This window comes from Pelmatolapia mariae, linkage group LG5, assembly GCF_036321145.2.
Source record: "Pelmatolapia mariae isolate MD_Pm_ZW linkage group LG5, Pm_UMD_F_2, whole genome shotgun sequence".
NCBI classification, from domain to species: Eukaryota; Metazoa; Chordata; class Actinopteri; order Cichliformes; family Cichlidae; genus Pelmatolapia; species Pelmatolapia mariae.
This window is the reverse complement of record NC_086231.1, coordinates 8843004-8862216: the sequence shown is the minus strand read 5'-3', so window position 1 is coordinate 8862216 and position 19213 is coordinate 8843004. Positions and strand designations below refer to the sequence as shown.

The following is a 19213-nucleotide window of genomic DNA, read 5'->3' as shown; positions in this document are numbered from 1 at the left end:
TAGTTATATATGAACAAGTTTGAAACTATTTTTTCACAAGATTCTAAAATTCTTTTGAGGAAGAAATATTTTAAGGTTTATTGTGAAAGCTGCTAGCTTAGGTTGAGCTCACATTGCAATAAATTTAAGGGCCACTTAAATGTAACTTTCATAATAAAGTTTTATTTAATCCTGCTTGTCAAAAAAAAACCTCCAATTAAATATCTGTGCCAAGTCACAAAATCAACCAAATTTGAAAAAAGGGTGTTCACTTTTATGCAAATACAGATTTTTCCAGTGAATTACCAGAAAACATACAAAACATCAAGGGTGCTAATATGTTTGTTTGTTTTTTCTGTTACTCTAAATCATAGATTTTAAATTGGTGCAGTTTTATAATTAAAACTATGCTACATGGACCTGCTAATGGAGCTGAACTCATGCCATGAAGATCATGGGTCACAGTTTTTGTGGTGATCTTAATGCTAGAGGAGGCCTGGAAAGAGTGGGATCGGGTAATAGGAGAGGATGCTGATTAGGCTCCACAGTTTGGGACATCTTAAAATGTACAATCTGAAATTTCTATTTTCAAAATTTTAAACTCCCATTTTTGAAAGGAATTATAGTTTCAGCTCTTGCACATGTGCAAAAACAGCATTAAAAAGCAGTTTGGAAGCAGTGTGGAAGTAGTCTCCTGCATCTGATACACCTGTTGTGAAATTTTACAGACAACACGGCATCAGAAGCAGGACTGTGCCTCACCCCACCAAGCCCCCTGAAAACACCATTACTCTCATATTAATGTACCACATCTGTCAAACCAGATCTTGGAATGTGTTCACTCTGCTGTAGCTCGCTATATAAATTATGAACCAGCTTGCACATACTGTAAAAAACTTGGCACCAGCTGTAATCTACAACATTAAGATATTTTTGTGCCCTTTTGATTTTTTTTTCACGACATGCATAAAGCATGTGAATATTTAACAGAACCAAATTAACAAGATAAAAATATATTAGAGGGCCACATCAGCTTGTGTGATTTATAACCACAGAATAATTTGAAACCCCAGAAATACCACTGGGAAACTTTGAGTACATGCAGAAATGAACCCAGTTAAGCATCTGTAATATGTGGCTGTGTTAACCTTTGGCTTTTGAGCGTTCAACACATGTACTGACGATGCCAGTCACCTTAATGACATTAAGATGACTGAAGTGAAAATTACTATATAATTGAAGTTATTTGTAGCATTACGTCAAAGGGAAAAGGAGAAATTCACAACTAAATCCACATGTAAAAGTAGTGAAAGGTGAAAGTAGTCAGTTTACTGGGAGAAATATTTACATTTGCTAAATGCCTGCTATTGATAATAACCATCAAACCAATTTAAAAATGTTGTTTAATTTTACAGGAACAGTAATGGTAAAACTGGATAGTAGTTTATCTTTGAGTAGTTATTAATAAATGTTATTAAGGTCTGCAAGATGTAGTCTAAGATGCATTTTTGAAGCTTAACGTAGACGCTCAAATCACATCACTGACAGATAATCTTTTTTTTTTTATTAACAGGCTAGTGCTTTTTTCCCTATCCTCAAAGAAAGAAGAAAAAAACTTGCTTGTTCCTGTATAATTAAAATATACATTCAAACGAAAATTCAAACGATTTTATGTCAGCAGGATGCTGACATAAAATCATGTACTGGAATATTTAGATTTGGTGGGATGTTCATAAAACATATAGTTGTGCTTGAAAAAAAGTATAAATCAGGTTTTAAAATAAATATCACCACTTACAAGCCATTTAAATTATTCTCAATTAATAATAATTACCATAACCCTTACCATAAAATATTAACACTTTCTACAATTTTATTTTATTTATGAGACATTTTGACAAGTTTTTTAATGTTAGCAAACTTCAGCTGCACCTGTTTTAAGCTAGCTAGCTACTAGTTTAGCTAATTTGGGCTGTAAGATTTAACCTAGATGTGTATGCATAAGTAATTTTGTTTTACACAAACAATTAAAACCAAATTTGAACTTGAATTTTGTTTTACAAGACACCACAAATCAATAAGAAGTAGTTTACCCTCAAACTTTGCTGTCATCAGTGGTGTTGAAGTTAATGTCGGTGTTCTGGAATCCATCCTATCTTACAAACCAGCCTACCCCTTGTTTCTGCGCATGCGCTGCATATGCGCACAACACAAAACCTAAATTTACTTCATTTTTTTAAGCTATTGTGAATATTTGTTATGGTTAGGGTTAGGGTTTGTCAGAAGTCAAATTAGCCTACAGGTAGTCTACAATTTGCCAAAGTAGGACGGTTTCTCAGAACACCCGGCTGTTATATTCCTCAGCTTTCCTGAGTGACAGTGAAGCAGGCAGCATTTCCTGGTCTTACATTTTATTCGTAGTGGGAAAGAAGTAAAACGGAGAAGTGGCTAACAGAGTCAAATTCACAAAGGAAAAAAAAATTAGAGAATCAAAAGAAGGAAATGCTTCATTACAAGGTCATGAAACCTGTTCTAAACACTGAAAAAAAATCTCACCTGTGGTTATTGTGCTTGACAGAAAGGAAATAAAACAACTTTGCAACCAAGGTATATCGACTAATACAGTTTACATATTTAAACTGAATTTGGGACAATTACAAAAATATGAAGGATGTAGGAAATGTCATTGTTCATCTGTTTTCAATAAAACAAAATTATATGCAGTCAAAACAATCTTACTTTAGGCAGAAATTCTGATGATGGGTGCAGGTCCTAGGCACATGTCAGCAATATCATTTAGTAATCCAGCAACAGCTGACAGGACAAGCACAGGACATTATGATTCATGTCATAAATGTGAAACAACAGATGCAGCAGCACCACTCACCCTGCAGATGTCTGCTATTTCAGGGCTCTGAAGTTTTCTGCTGAGTATTTTCCTTAATTAAAGCTTAGTTTAATCACACTACAGACAATTCCACAAGGATTTGTATGCGTCAAAGCATTACACAGTAGTATCACTCTCTACACCAACAACTTTAAGTGCTGAACAAATACCTAATCTGAAGATTTTTGATCCACAGTATCAGAAAGGAAAGCTTTCTCATCACAAAAACTAATGCCTGTCTTTGTGTAAATAAAAATTTCATAGAATATCAAGTCTTTTCACAATAAAGGAGAACAAAAAAAATGCTTTATAGTTATATAACATACAAGATATAATAATGTTTTAAATGTATCAATGGGGTTATTGAGCTCAAAGGTTTCTTTTTTTAATGAGATCATCTGAATGCCAGTATGTGTATACAGTTTGGTTTTCTTTGTGTGCATGTACTGCCACAAAAGTGTTTTTATTTATATGACCTGAAGCCCAGTCCCCCTCTAGGCCTGGTACGTTGCATTAATGTTTTCATGTTTAATGTGGTGGTTGATTGCATTATGACATACATTGGCTCAACAATTGGATCAGCAGACTTTCAGAAAGATCCATAAGGCAATTTCATGCTTAGGGTCACTGGTTTTATACATTTACTATAAAAGATCTTTGCCTAGCAACTGCAGATTTGGTAAACACAAGAATCATGTCACGCATCAACAGGAATAACAAGACAAATTCAGCTCACAGGCCATTTGAGTAGAAAGAGCAAGCACAGAGGTAGAGTGATATGACAGAAACCGTTTGTAGGCCTAAAGAATAAGGCTTCAAGGATTAAATTTGCAAAAGAACATGCACAGTAAGGCTTTTTAAAACTTGTGTTATTTTTGGATGGTTTTTAAATTCAACCTACAAGGATCTAATGCTAGAAAGCTGGTATGGAGAAAGCCAGGGGGGGAATCTTCAGTCAGGCCACCTTGCTTTGGCACATTATGACAAAGCAAGGTGGTGGATGCATACAGGTTTGAGGCAGTGTTCATGTGAACTTGTATATATTCACTGAAGGAATCATGAACTCTGCATTTTAAGGGCAGCAACCAAAATAAGCTTCTTCTTCTTTCTTTTTTTTTATATCAAGATGATGACTCAAAAGAGACTCTTCAAGAGTCCTTAGAGCACCTAAGGGAGAGAAAAAAAGCCAGCTTGTTGACATGCTTGTCTGCATGAACTGAAAGCTTTGCTGACTGAAACATGATGGAAAAACTTCACCATAGCGATTAACAGAATGCTGTCAAGCTGATCTACAAGTAAAAACACAGAAAGCAAAGACTAAAATATTATGACTTTGATGCTAACAGAGAGCATCCAAGTACTTTTTTGTCCTTATTTGAACTTAAGCATAACAAACATTTTGTGCTTAATGTAATGCGTTGATAGCTGTTTTTTATTTGCTAATGCAATAAAAATGTGGTGTAAGTCTCCCTAAGTGTTGGTGCTATTGTATATATACACATAACGTATATAAACACATGTATGCACAAACTGATTTAACTTTTGCCCTGAGCCTCACCCATACCCATATCCCCAACCCAAACAAATCCCTTGAAATGTGGAAGAGAAACAGACACTCCAGGACAGCTGCAAAACAGGATGCCCTTGAGAACAGGACACCCCACCCAACATAGCCTGGGTAAACAGTCCTGTCAGAGAACAGGGGTGGAGTGGAGAACAGGCACAGGGCATGCAGGGCTGACAAAGAGAGAGATCCAAGTTCAAGATGTCTTGGACCCCTAAACTGCCTCATTGCAGCCCTTGTTGTAACATATGGTACAAACCATACTTTTTTAATGTGAACATATTTTTAAAAATGCTTTCTTTAAAACATGAGGCGAAATTAGTTTAAGATAAATCTTTTAAAATTGAATCAAGTCCAAACAGGCTCGAAACTGAGTCAAAATCAGGACAAACAAGTCAGCTGTCTTACTGATGGTCACAGTGAGACAGATTTAGGCAACATTTACTGTAACAACTCACTCTAAGCATTCTTTAAGAAAAGCTTAAAGTGCTGTAAATTGATTAAAAATATAGAAGAAAACATGAAAAATAAAACTGATTTCCCCAAAAGGCATATGGCACTTTTGAACTTTCCAGTGCAGTCAATATACATACACTTAAAATAACAGTAAAGGCTTTTAAACTTTTAGGAAGCAGTCGTGATTTCTGGAGCCTGTGTGGCCATCATTGACATCAAGGGAGGGCATTTTGTGTTTAATTGTCATTTAAAAGTCATACATGCAAACATAAGTCTCCTTTGAATTTGCAATCTTAAATAATTAGATATATAAAATTATGAAATCAATGAAATCTTAAATAAACTAAAAAGTGCTGTCCTTCTGGTGCACGTTGCAAATTCTAAAATCTTAAAAATGAATTTTACTTTGTTTTGTGTTAGATTTACTTACAACTGATAATATATGGAAAACAAGAATCACAGGCATTGATTTACAATCACAGAGAGCAGAATGTGAGGAAAACTTTCTTTTGGATAACTGTAACCTGACAATAAAGCAGTGTCTTCAGATGCTGGATTTTGGAATAGTCCCAACCTAACCAAAAATAATGGATGACAGACTGAATATAAAAGATGGATGTAGCGAGCACAGTGTGACCCAATGTTAAGTGAAGTCCTGTTGTGAAACATTAGCTGGTCTATGGGCTTTAAACTGGATGTAACAAGCAAGATGTAACAGTTACAGGATACTATATCCTGCTTTACCGTCCTTTTGGACCCACAAGTTACAACTTGAGCATGATGATGTATTCAATAACACTTGAAGCTAGCAAATGAGATTGTAACATTTAATAAAATTGAGTAAAAGAACAGAAGCAGTGTTTCCTCAAATACATGTGTATAATGTGACTTTGTTTTGCAACCATTCTACCCTGCTGGACATTAAGGAATGCACATTTGCATTACAGTGACTTTATAGATCGATCTTTTATATCAAGTCTTAGAGGATATAATGAAAGAGTATCCACAAAATAAAGGGTTTCGTATTGCTCATTTGGCTGCCCAATTGTAGTTTCTCTTTTGTTTTGCATAAAAAGATTGATTTTTAAGAAACTAATCGGTCAAGTTGTAATTATCGGTGGAGCCAATAGCTTTTGCTTAAGCACTGATAGCAAAAAATTCATGCAAGCAGGAAGAACTGAGTGCCCCAAATAAATTGCAGACAACTAAAGCCTTTTCTTAAGAGGCATTTTAGTTCGACTTAAACCATTTGCTAGCCAAGATATCAGCTGGGTTTGATGACATATGGCACTATGCCAAAACTTAATCTGATAATCTGATTAAAATCCTTCACGTTGTTATTGTGATGGGGAATAATCACCAGGCATGAAGCGTCAGATATGTTCTACTTTGCTGTGGACATTTTAAAAAAATTGTACTGCTCTGCCTCTAAGCTGTATAATTTAATAATATATTATCAGTCGTCAGCCATTGTCTTCATTGTCTCCAACCATTTAAGTTCTGCTAAGAAATGATTATTCATTCCGTGGTCTTTGCAGTGCTTTAGGGTGTACTGCATTGATGCTCCAAAGTGCTCAGAAATCACAAGTTAAGGCTTTTGGGGATAATGGGGGGGGTGGAGGACCATTCACATTGGGCTGAAAGTAGATGGCGCAAGACGTAGAAAAGGAGCCAGAAGAGAGCAGGAGACAGTGGAAGCGTGGGTTGGCCCTTGAGACATGTACTGAGTGGATATGGAATGACAGCACAAGCCCAATTAGTCTTGGATGCCAGGGCTGCTACAGGGAGGTCGGTGCAAGTGATCAAGCCATTCATGCATTCAAGCACTCGCCCGCAGGCATTCTCCGCCGACAGCCTGGGTAAAGTTACTCTATCACTGCTTCTGCTGGACTCCTGATCGCTCTCATAGCGCTGCCTCCGCTCTCCCCCTCTCCCTTCCTTCCTTCCTTCCTTCCTCTAGCATGAAATGCACTGCCTCGCCCGTTCTCATTTGTCTTTTTTCACACTAATCCAGAGTTACTTCTCTTATTGGTTTTCTTTTTTTCCCCCCTCACACATTCACACTTGCTAACACACTCTCTCTTAAAGACATTAACACCCTCCACTCGAAAGCCTGTCCATGCCTGAACAGTGACAGTACCACTCCCTCTGTCCTCTACACCCTCCCACTTTTTCCCCATCCCTAGAACTTGAGTATTACCTCATCCCACTCAGAGGCAAAGGAAGGCATGCGCTCCATGGATGGCTGCCCAGAGCTGCAGTTAGACACAGACCCACTTCGGCCAACCAGACCTCCATCCTCCTCTCCGAGTGGCGATGCCAACAAATCAGAGTCTGACTTGGACAAACTTCGAATCAGCCCCACGTCTGCAGGTCTGACTTTGGCTGCTCCCGCTGATGCAGACTCAGCCGAAACCTCACTCAGCTCCTTTATGTCAGCCTCTGGATTCTGGATCACGTTGGTGGGGTTTACATCCGGTGTGCACTCTGCCATTGCTTTTGGAGCTGCCAAGTGCAGCTCAGTGCCCTCAGTGTTTTTCTGCCGTACTCTAACTTGTTCAGTCAGTCCAGAGAGTGATCCAAAGTCTTTGTGGAGTTTTTAAGCTTGTAGTTGTGGAAAGCCAACAGATGTACTGGAAGATGCAGATTAATAAAATATAGATGTTGAAGGTTCAGGTAATCTTTCTGCGCAGCAGCTCATTCAAAGTCATTCAAAGTTCTCCTGTTTTGAGGTAAAGACGGCACAAATGAGAGACTTGTTGTGCACGGAAACAATAATCAAGGTCCACCCACTAGTTGTATCCTGTAGCCCTCCCCTTACTAACTGGCTGCTCACTTTGATACTCCTACACTTGCTTTTATCCACACATGCAGCCTTTTTAAAAAATAAATAAATCAGTTTTTATCATCAGTTCAAGTCATTTATTTAGTTATGCAAAGCCTAAAAGCGAATACTCCCAAAGAAATCTGGGAGGGTAACTCAGGATTAGATAGAGCAAGAAGCACATGTGTTTATACTGTAAATATAAAACATACAGGAAAATGTGTCTACTTTAAGATATAATCTTCTCCTAAATATTTAAGAAACTTAGACTCACCAGAACCAAAGAAGCCAGAATCAAAGTTTTAACTACTGCATCTTACCTGCTGGCTTTTTCTGGTCCTACCAGTTCTTTCCCCTTCCCCGTGATTGTGTCCGTCCTGCTCTGCTCCAAAATCTCAAGGAGGACTGCTTCTATCCTGTAGTGAGGATCAGAGGACGGGAGGATCCCGAAGCCTGGCCTTATTCAGACTGACAGCTGGGGTAATCAGGTTACTGACGCACTGGGTGGCTGCTCCATTAGAAAAGGAGGGAGAGTTGGGATTCCTGCGTTGTCGTTCATGTGTGTCTACCAGTGTGGGTGCGTGGAAGAGATTGAGGTTATTGAGTTACTTAGCTTTGTTACTGTAGAGCAGAAAGAGTCTAAAAAGTATTTCAAACCTTTACTGAACCTGTATGGAATACCAATGAGATTTCTAGCGTTGTACCTTTGTGCAGTATACCTATTTATACACAGCGTATTCCTATCTAAAACTCTTTTCTTGGCCCAACTCTGCTCTGATGTTGTGACCTAAAATCTTGGCAAAAAAGTAAGGATGTTCCTCCGGGAGCTTCTCCCATTTTCTTACCTCTGCAAATTCTCCCTGACCTGAAGCTTTATCGCTAACAGACTTACATATTCATATATTATAATCACAAATCCATTTGAGGCCCAAATATTCACAGTTCAGTGAAACTGATTTTGGTGCCATTTTCATTGTTACTATCATTTATGATTATATTTTTAATCTAATCTTCTTTGCAAGAGCACTCACTAAGTTGTAGGCAGCAGCTCAATCAGGATTATGTACAATACACATCCAGTGTGCACACAGGTATTCACATTAAACACGTATGCAAATGGAATGAAACATCAACTAAGCATAAAACAGGGGTAATGAGGGTCATGCATACAGCTGCAGACAGATGTGACTGCTTCTTCTAGTCATTTGGTGAGACCAACTCACTAAGATTGAACTGATTTTTGCAACTGATTCCAAGCAGCATCTTTAAAAGTCCCCTTCTTTTTTCTAATTCATCCTTAAGACCAAAAACACATTTTTTGTATACTTTTTTGAAGGATATAACTCTGTAGGCTCTGCAAAACCAAATGTTCTTTTTCATGAGTTTACAAGAGGACAAAACAGTTCATCCACTTCAAGCATACAATGTGCAATAGCAAGAGTTTTGAGTTTTGTGATGAATCCATCAAGCTTGTGTAAACACCGCGAGGATGCCTGCAGACGAATAACGTCAACATAATCCAGCACAGACATAAAAGCCCTGGGAACAACTCTTTTTCTGGCCTCAGAGGAAGGCAGGACTAGGAATCTAAAATAAATACCAAATTTTATTTGATATTTTACTAACTGGTAAATGTGAGTCTTTGAAGAGCGAGAGGTAGAGGCATACTGAGATAGTAACACAATTTTAGAACCATGTAAAGTAATGATTAAAAAAAAAAGCTGAGTGGATTTCATGTGGGGAGAGTTTAAGATGACACCAGACAGTGTTTCTGCTAGAAAAGGTGTTGAGATATCACTCTTCAGACAGGGTAGAGATGAGTGTCAGGGATGATTTGTGACAGAAAGAGAACAGCAAGAGTGAAAGGGAATATTTACAAGATGGTAGTGAGACCTACCACGCTGTATGGTTTGTTGACGGCAGCACCGACAAAAAAAAGACAGGAGAAGATTAGACATGCGTAGATCAGAGAGGGAGCTCAGGTTGAGCCCTTTGGACTTGGTGACTTAAAGAGGCAGGGTTGAGATGGTTCGAACCAGTAGTTGATGCTCTGGACAACAGGTGGTGAATATGAAGCTCAGAAATAAAAGAGCAAACTCACAGAGAAGGCTCATGGATCTAGTGCAGAATCAAAAGTAAGCCTTTATTTTGGCTGGTGAAAAGTTCATAAACAAAGTCCATCAGAAAACTAAACAAACTCCCAAACTGGCTGGAAACAGAGAGAGGAGGTTAACAGATGCTGCGACAAAAGACAAAGGAAGAGCTTGAGTACACACAAGAAAAAAACTGGGTGGACAAAACTTTTCAGTCTGTGGCTCCAAGCCTCGGGAACAGTTTACCACTCCAGCTCCGTTTAGCTGACTCTGTGGAGTCTTTTAAAGAACTCATTTAAATCCATTTATTTATTTGTATTCTGTTGTAATGGTTCTCCGTTGATATTAGTTGTGTTTTAATTATCTCACTTTGTGACCTTTGTGTCTGTGAAGAGCACTATTTAAATAAACTTACCTACTTACAAAGTCGTTATGGGGAAGTGGACACAGGAGGGTCAAGAATCACAGGTAATAGTAATCAAATACAGTTACACAGGAGGGGAAGTGAATTAAACTCAAGACACTGGAAATGAGAAACTATAAAAATAAAACAGGAAGTGAGGACCATAACTAAATGGAGAATGCAGGAACAATAAAAATCTTAACATAAAGCAGTTGACACGGGGGAATAAGATGGGAAACACCGAGGGAATAAAATATACCAACAGAGAAAGTAAATGGAGCTAAACACTGAAGACTGAAAATGCTAAGGAATAACACAAAGATGACAGCATAAATAATGAGCAAACTAACTGACAAACAGAAAATATTTAACAATAAATTCACTAGCTGGGCCCAGGTCCTCATTTTAGGTTTAACAGCGTTTTAGTAGGTAAAAGTGAATGCTTTGACATGAATTGAGCTGCGGTTTGGGGAAGGCCTCGAAGGGGACTGGCGATGGCTCCCGGCCCTGGCAGATCCCCGTGTACTAAATAGAAGTGAAGAAGTTAAAGAATGGAGAACAAGGAGGCAGGGAGGGTGGGGCACGAACCTATATAGATGACAACCGGAAGGAGTGTGTTTGGAGGCTTGGTCCTGCTCCTGAAATTCCGATACATAATCTCCAAAAGAACCTGAAAGCCCCAAACTCAAAGAGGTGGGTCAAACACCCAGGACCATAACACATGCAGAGGGTTGATGCGACAGAGGAGGATGGCTGGGATAGGGTTAGAGGGAGTGAGGGTGAGGGAGGCAGATGATCCACTGTGGCAACCCCTAAAGAGAGCAGGCAAAAGAAGAACACTCTTTCATCAAACAGAGCCAAGAGGTGAAAAAATGTATCAAAATGTGTTTTAATATGATTACCCCTCACCGTGTCAGAAAGTAAGAACATTTTTAGCTTGACATAATTTATCAATTATATGTATGAGTTTTTGTTAAGTACAAAGGTTTTAAACATTGAAATAGGAAATCTTGATGATATGGCAGGAATCTAGACAAGATCTCACACCCCCTGTGCTATTTATGACTCTTCTCAAAGGGCGCTGACGCTGACAAAAGATTCTCTTGTGAGACATCCTTAGTATTCACAGGCAGCCATAGCAGTGCACAGCTCGCCTCTGTGCCCTGTGCCCTCAATCAGCCAAGTTCCTTGCATGCTCACCTCTTCCCCATGGGCAGTGCTGGTATGAGCATGACAGAAAAGATAACATCCTTCGTTCGCCAAGGAGGGTTCATACAGCCACACGCTGCTTAGGCTCGCAATAACAAAACCCTTTCCTAATGACGCACGCTGGATTGAACGTCTAATGATGAAACAGTTTAAGTTATACACGTATTCAGTGCCATTTTAAACAATAAAAGCTCTGGAAAAAAATGTTACGAGATAATGATGTCTTCACGCCATATTAGAGAGACAAAAATAAAACATGCATCCCCTCCTTCAGCTGGCTGGATGCTGAGCCTTAGGGTAAAGACAGTGGTGACTCATGAACACTCTTCTAACAAAGACATGCACACTGTGCAAGTCACAGAGAGGCAGTGTATACAGTAAACGCACATGCTGAAGTGCAGTGTTTTCAAGTGCACGGGGTTTGTGCCTGTGAATGTGGATTTTGTGCCCCTAAATTGTTTGCACACCGTGACACATGAATGCCTTTTTAGGATTCCTCTGATTCTTCTTGTTTTATCTGCACCTGCTGTATGTGTCTCCAGGTCTATAACTGACATTTTTAATAACATTTCAAAACTTCTAATACCATTTTCTCATCACTCCAGTATGTAAATCATTATCCTTCTCTGCAATTTGGTGCCCTGCAGTTCCCACCTAATCAGTCAGCATTACAGACACAGAGAATGAGGCCACTGGGTAAAGATCTAATAAAGTTAATCAACCGAGGACGCTATTACCTTCAGATAAGTTCCAAAACAAGTGCTGCAAATCAGCGTCTGATGAAAATCGTAAAAAGTGAAATACAGCTCCCTGCATACCTGTGAATGCGTAGATCCAAATGCCATTTTTTCACGTGTTTGCCTTGGAGAGATTTAGAGTATATTAACCCGAGAGTCATGGACCCAAATGCTTTGATGCTAACCTCTGAGGTCCTCTGGTCCCAGAGGCAGCAGGGATGCCATTCATGCATGCTATCATTTTCACATACCCCAAAAGTGGGAATTATTACTATTTATCATTGGTGTAGCAGAGCAGTCCAAGGATTGATATCATACTCGATCCAGTTGTGCTTAGCAGACTAGAAAAAAAAGGTCATTTAGAGGGCAACAACGCAGCAGATACGCATTCTGAAATAACCCCGAAACACGTTCGGGACCTCAGCAGCAAAAGTCATGTGTTTGCCATCATTTTGGAGCTACTGAGAACAAGTGTTTCTCTCTGAATCAACACTCGGCAACACTACAAATGTTCCTTCATTGTAAAAGACACTTCAAAGTCAAGGGATGAAATGAATCACTTCAAATAGAGGCAACAGCAAAACTACCTGCTGTTAGCTCAGAGTAGCTAAAGATGAGGCTCCTGTGAAAGCTTTCCAGCAGACACGAACAGCACTGACCTCTCAGCAGGGAAATGGGAGGGCAAGTGTGCACGGCTGAGTGAAGACGTAGTGCTGGATATCCGTCAGTGTTAGAGGAGGAGGGCAAGAGAAAGAGAGACTAGAGGGTAGAGATACGATCTTTTCTCAGAGTTTAGTGGGGTTTTGTCAGTAATCTCACTTTGCTGTTTTGTGAATTTTATCAGACTCTCTTTTACCAGTAAGATCTGAAATATTTGAAGGATATGGGAAATGAGGTTTCCTAAACTGAAGGAGGCAACAGTTGGCTACCTGCTAGTGTGTTTCTAATTAAACAGCTTGGAAATGGTGATGGCCAAAGAGTTTGGTGGTTAACAGTTTTCACCTATTTTGTAAAGTGTGGTAAAAGAGTGGTTCACCACTACAAAAAAAGTCAATTATTTTTTTACCGAACATGTGCAGCTATTAATTTATTACTGTGCCTCTCCCAACGAGGTAGCATTTGCATGCATATATACATGTAATTCTTTCTGTCTGTAAACACAATAGCTCAAAAGGTTTTAAATGGAATCTGATACCACTTTGTAGAGGTGTAGAGTTGATTCATGTTAACAATCCTTTTAAATTTGGCTTACGTCTTTCAAGGTCTTCAGAGTCAGCTTAATGATTTATTCATTGAAAACTGACAAAAAGCCTTATAACTTAGAAACTATGATTTTTACAAGTGTGCTGTTGTCAACAAATAATACGTACCTTATAAAGCGACCTCTGACCTCTCCTTCAAAGTCAATAGACCAATCATAAGTAAGATGTCTCTTACATCCATTGTTTGTATTGACAACATATAGCCATATAGGGAATGATATATGGGGGTTCTAAGTATCCCGTCAGAGTTTGTATCCAAATATCATGTCACATTTGACCTCTGACCACTGCCTTTCTTTCATGTTGGCCCCCAAATATGTTATTTTTACTGCACTACAAACCTCTTAAATTATGCTTAAAAAGAATAAAGAACAGAAAATGAATATACAAAAAACAATACGATTCCCTTAAAAGTAAATACTGCCCAGACAGTGAGCTGCCTCAGTGGAGGTTTGCAGTCTTGGAGTGCTTCTTGTTTAGACTATTTTTGACGTAGGTTTCCCGTTTTTGGAGATATCGCCCTTCTGTTGAATGTGTGTTTTGGTTTTCACATGGAACAGGGTCCTTTTATGTCTGAGATGTAAATTTCATCATTGGACAGCAAGTGCTAGGATCTGTGTGTAGATGTCTGCATGCCTGCTGTTTTTTTGTGACACATTGTGATACTACACTCTAGTGATTACAAATGTGCCCTTCAGTCAGATTTTAAAGAAGCATTACAGGAATGATGACTCGTCTGTGCGCTGCAGTCCGTATCTGCAACTGAGTATAATCCCAAAGTCCAGTTTGTTTGACAAGTATGACTGCTGCATGCCACGTCCAGGCGTGGTTAAGTGTACTGCACCCTGAGTTGCTTAAATAAGTTTTTCCACGCATGGTATGTGTACAGCCAGACCACACCCAAGAAATGAACTCCAATGATTCCTGAACTACAGCTGCTTCTTCTAAGATGGAACTAGATGGCAGTTACCTTGTGGTCTTCAAAACACCATAAAAAATACAGTGGAAAACTCAGCAGGCATGTCTCTTTCCAGAAATCATGACATGTTTCCAAAGACCTTATTGAGAGCATTTTTATGCAGACAATATTTTGTTTTCGCTGTCTACAGGGGCTTTAATCTGCAGAATGAGTGAAGTTGTTGGCAGGTGTAGTAAAAGAGAAAATACTTGAATACATGAAACAGCTCACAGCAGGTTCATGATTTATGGAAAGAGACTTTGCTACAGAGTTTTCACTTATTTTTTTATTTTTTATTTTTTTGGCACTTTGGGCACCACAAAGCAAGTATCATTTAGGGTGCATTATATTAAAGAGAAATCAAATATTTCTTAAGAACGTATATCCAAATTTAGGCAATTCTAATGTACAAATTAAACTTAATAGGCACAGAATCATGTGCAGACATCCATGGCTCTGAGGTGATGGTCATGACTTTGATGATCCTCATTTTTCACCCTTATTTAACGAGACTCTCTTTTGCGATTGTGACGAAAGGGTTCATTACAGTTTTTGAAGGGATTTTCACTGACCTTGGTGGTCCTGTGGTACTTTTTCTAATGCCATTATCAGATAAAAAGTGAAATATATCTAATATTTTAGATTTATATTTTCAACTGGCACATTTATGTAAAGTGTAGCTCTGCCACGTTACACCAAGAAGGATACTGTGTGGACTCCTCTCTGTTCCTGCATGACTTCCCTCCCTCACACAGCCCAAAGACATGCATGTCAGGCTAACTGGTTTTCAACTTCTTCTTCCTCCCGTCTCCACCAGCTGGTCATAGCAGATAGATGCCCTTTCCTGACTCTGTTGGAGGTTTCTTCCTGTTAAGAGGGCGTTTTTCCTTCCCACTGTTGCCAGGTGGTTGTTCAAAAAAGGCTTTTTGATTGTTGAGGTTTTTGCTGTGTTATTGTAGAGTCTTTACACTCAAAAAACTTAAGGGATTTGTTTGATTACTTAGATATATAAAAATGCCTGATTAATATAAATCTATTATGTTTATGGTTATTAATTGATTCCTTCTTGTTGGTTATATTTGAATTAAAGAAATTCAGATCAACTAGATTTATATGTGTTCACTCACTGACAACAGACTCTGTCATTGCTAACTATTACGCATACTCCACACCCCAGAAAAAGTTCAAATCAAAGCAAGTGGGAAGAAACATTGGAACGCTGATAAGCAACACATCCTCAGAACTACCATTTGCAGAACTACTTTTTTGCATCCTTAATACCAAGGGTAAATAATGCATAAGTAACGTACAATTATAGACCTGAATATATTCATTTCTGTAGGAGGGATGAGTAAATCTTTTATAAGTTTATAGTTAACAATGATACCTCAACCCTATGCTGTGTTGTTTTGTTTTCCAGTATACTCCATGCATGTTTTTACTCTTACTGATCTTACTGGTCTCACTGTAGATATTTTACAATTATTAATTCCTTTAATGGTAGTTAATATCTTGCTCAGTGTCAAATTTGTTTTCCATTCATGAAAATATTCCTATTTTCCCACCTCTGACTGATTACAATCATTAAACATCTGATGTGTCAAGGTTGAAACGAGAGTTCTTTGTGTGTGTTTTACAGTTGAAATGTAAGTAGAATTTATTTGATTATTCTTGACTTTACCAGAAGTACATCACAAAATAAACGAGCCCTTCATCTGCTCGTGGGCACCTGCTCTTTAATCCATGGTAAGGTTTTTACACATTTCTAATTAGATGCACATTTATGTACTTGGGGTTCAGGTAAGTTTCATAATATTATCCTTGGACTCCACTAGAGGATATTGTACGCATTGCATGGTGGCATTGATATGCAGTAACTTATACATGAATACTGTGCTGAAATCATGTACTTGATTTGCCATTTTAAATATATGGCTTCAGTAAACTAATCAAAAATATGGGGGTGTTAGTCTGGTTAGGTTAAGATTAACAACCAAACTGGATGAAATGGTTATTTACAGTATACTGTATGTCAGTATATACAGTATGCTGTGTTTGTGTGTTCATAAGGAAATAGTCTTGTTGCAGTGCAATTTTTAAATGAATTATATTACTTAAGATATTAAAACTGTATTCTATATCACAGGACAAATAAGGATAATTCATTTGAGGGATTCATGAGAATTCATATTTAGATAAGCTTTGTCTTGCCTTCAGATGTTTGTTGAAATGTCTGTATTTCTTCTTTTAATAGTAGATTTATGTTTTTATCAGACACAATACAGACATGGAGGATAAAGGCGTGAGAACAAAAACAATGTTGGGGCTGTATGTGACAGAGAAGATGCCCGTTTGGATATCAGTGTCTTCATTCAAGCTCTGGTGGTCCTCACTGGTCTGGCTAGAACTGCACAGGTCTGCTGTTTGGACTTTAGCTATTAACCAGAGTTCAAATACATGTTTGAAGATATTTTGGAATCTTGATGGACACAAATTGTTATCCACAGCACAAACTCTCAAAACCAAGCTTAGTTTTAGGTTCAAGATAGTTATAAAAAATATAGGCAACTAACTCAGTTTGCTTGGAATTTTTAAAAACATGTTGAGTCTTGGAAACTGTTGTGGAAAAGTCTCGAACAACCCATTAATTTGTTTTTCCCTAGAGAAATGATGAAATAGGTGCAACACCCACGAATGCTAAACTCGAGTTTTTTTTTAAATGAGACTTCACAAACCCAATTTTTGCCTTTTACTTTTGAATTTATGTTAAAACATCAGTTATTTTTAAATGGTATGTTTTAATATTGACTGTTGAACTAGTTATAACAGTAATGCTGGGTGTGTTAATAATGTAATCTATAATTTTTTTAAAATCTCATTAAATGAATCTAACTGAAACAAGATTGATATTCACAATACTTTCCAACCCTGTATCAGTTCATTCAACAAGAGTGACACTTGTTACACAAAGTAAATAATAGTGTTTAAAATAAGGCAAAATTTTGTTGCTCTGAAGTATTTGATTGAGGCTGAGTAAATTAACACAAATTCTGTTGGATTTACAAAAGCCAAATATTTGGACTCAATGAAAGGTTAATAAATTAAAGCTACATAATTGAATAAGATTTTTGAAGAATTTATTTCATGTTCATATAACTTAATCAAGATAGATTAAGCAAACGTGAGTTTTTAGATAGAAATATGGTGGCATGATAAAATTATGGTTATTCAACAGATGAATTTTTTGAGTATACCTTACAATATAAAGCCCAATGAGGTGACTGCTGTTGTTATTTGGCACTATATTAAAAAAATTGAATTGAATTAAAATTGGCCTTAGGTGTGAATGTAGAATGAATGATTGTCTGTTCTTTAGCCCTGTGATAGACTGGCAACCCATCAAACTCCACATATCACTATTGCGGGAGGCTGCAACCCCTAACTCGATAATTAGTAAGGAAAGTGGATGGTTATTTGCAGAGCTGTGATATTGACACAGGCGTCAGCTGTACTTACATTTCTTGAGTTTATATGAAGGGCACATAGCGGGTTGAGAGCGGGTTGTCTATAAATCAGAAGGTTAGTGATTCGATCCTGATCTCGTTGGGTTCACATCAACAGAGATCTGACCTGAAGGGTCCTTGGGCAAGATACTAAACCTAAGTACCTGCTGCATCTGTTGGAGTGTACTTAAAGACTCAAATTGCTGTTAGAAGGTGAATGTGGCTTTGCTCAGTTTCAGAAGAAAAGTGCTACAAGTAGCAGTCTATAAGCTAGGTAACACTTATTTGCATTTTAAACTAAACTGGTGACTACGGGAAACATACCCAGTAAAGATCATGCATTTGTACTGTCGTACATCTGCTAGCATGGCTGTTAACTGATCAGGGAAAAGAAATAAGGTGTCAGAGTGCTGCCCTGCATTTTCTTGCACTAAAGAGCATTCACTCAGTGGAAAATATAAGTTTCCACTCATGTTTAGTGTGAAGGCACTGGACAACAGCAGTGTGATCTGAATCTGAAGGCTCAGGAATGTGTTGATAGGCAGCAGATGCCTTTGAACAAGTTGTTGTGATGGTGAGAAACAGGGAGAGCTGTATCCTTAGCAGACATTTAAGGATTGTTTCCAATAAATGTACCAGCGAAATCTGCTTATATGATCAATGCCATTACAGGTTTTATATGCCATCATTGTCAAAAGGATATAAAATACATTTTTGGTGTGGTGTGATAAGGGATTGCTCATTCTTTGCTTTTACACTGCGAGGAGTCGTGTGAAACAGTAAATGCTGCCGGCCACATAAGGACAAAGATAAAATTAACAGATAAACATAACAGACCGGAAAGATCAGAATCAAAACACAACCTGAATTCTTACTGTATCTCTGTCATTTGCATGCAAGAACAGAAACAGTAGTATGTTGGCTTGTGTGTCGGGTGGGTGGGTGTTTACCTGCAGTGTTGTCATGCATGAATGCACGCATAAGCGTTTTATGGCCGCACGTGTACGTATGTATGCATGCAGGGTAAATGTTTGTGTTGGAGAGCCAGAGGCATGCAGAGCTTCCTGTGTTAGGTTAATGCTCCCTGTGCCGCTCTCAGTGAAAACAATGGGCACAGCTCCATGTTTCTGAATTTCCCATCAGGGGGACGATGATGACAATCGCCACTGACAGATTAAACACATTCCCTGTTTTTACTGCGGCTGGCTCAGAATATCACGGTTAAAGAGAAGAAAAAGGAACACCACAGATTTTCCAATTGTATTTAAGTGCTAACAATTTTCTGCTTCTTACTGGAGGTACATGGTGAGGCATTGAATGGGGAACACATTTATATTC

General features: G+C 38.2%; 1 protein-coding gene across 5 annotated transcripts in view; it reads right to left on the bottom strand.

The window, feature by feature from the left end:
* Positions 1–8112, bottom strand: part of anks1ab (ankyrin repeat and sterile alpha motif domain containing 1Ab) — a 49320-nt gene extending 41208 nt beyond the window's left edge. For all 5 annotated transcript variants that reach the window (XM_065470794.1, XM_065470795.1, XM_063473544.1 and 2 more), the window contains exons 1-2: positions 8031–8112; positions 7087–7608 (exon numbers count right to left, since the gene is read on the bottom strand). In XM_065470794.1, the coding sequence (XP_065326866.1) occupies positions 7087–7380 (294 nt within the window). In that variant the 5' untranslated portion in view covers positions 7381–7608; positions 8031–8112. The remainder of the gene's footprint in view (positions 1–7086; positions 7609–8030) is intronic.
* Between the last annotated feature and the right edge of the window lie 11101 nt (positions 8113–19213).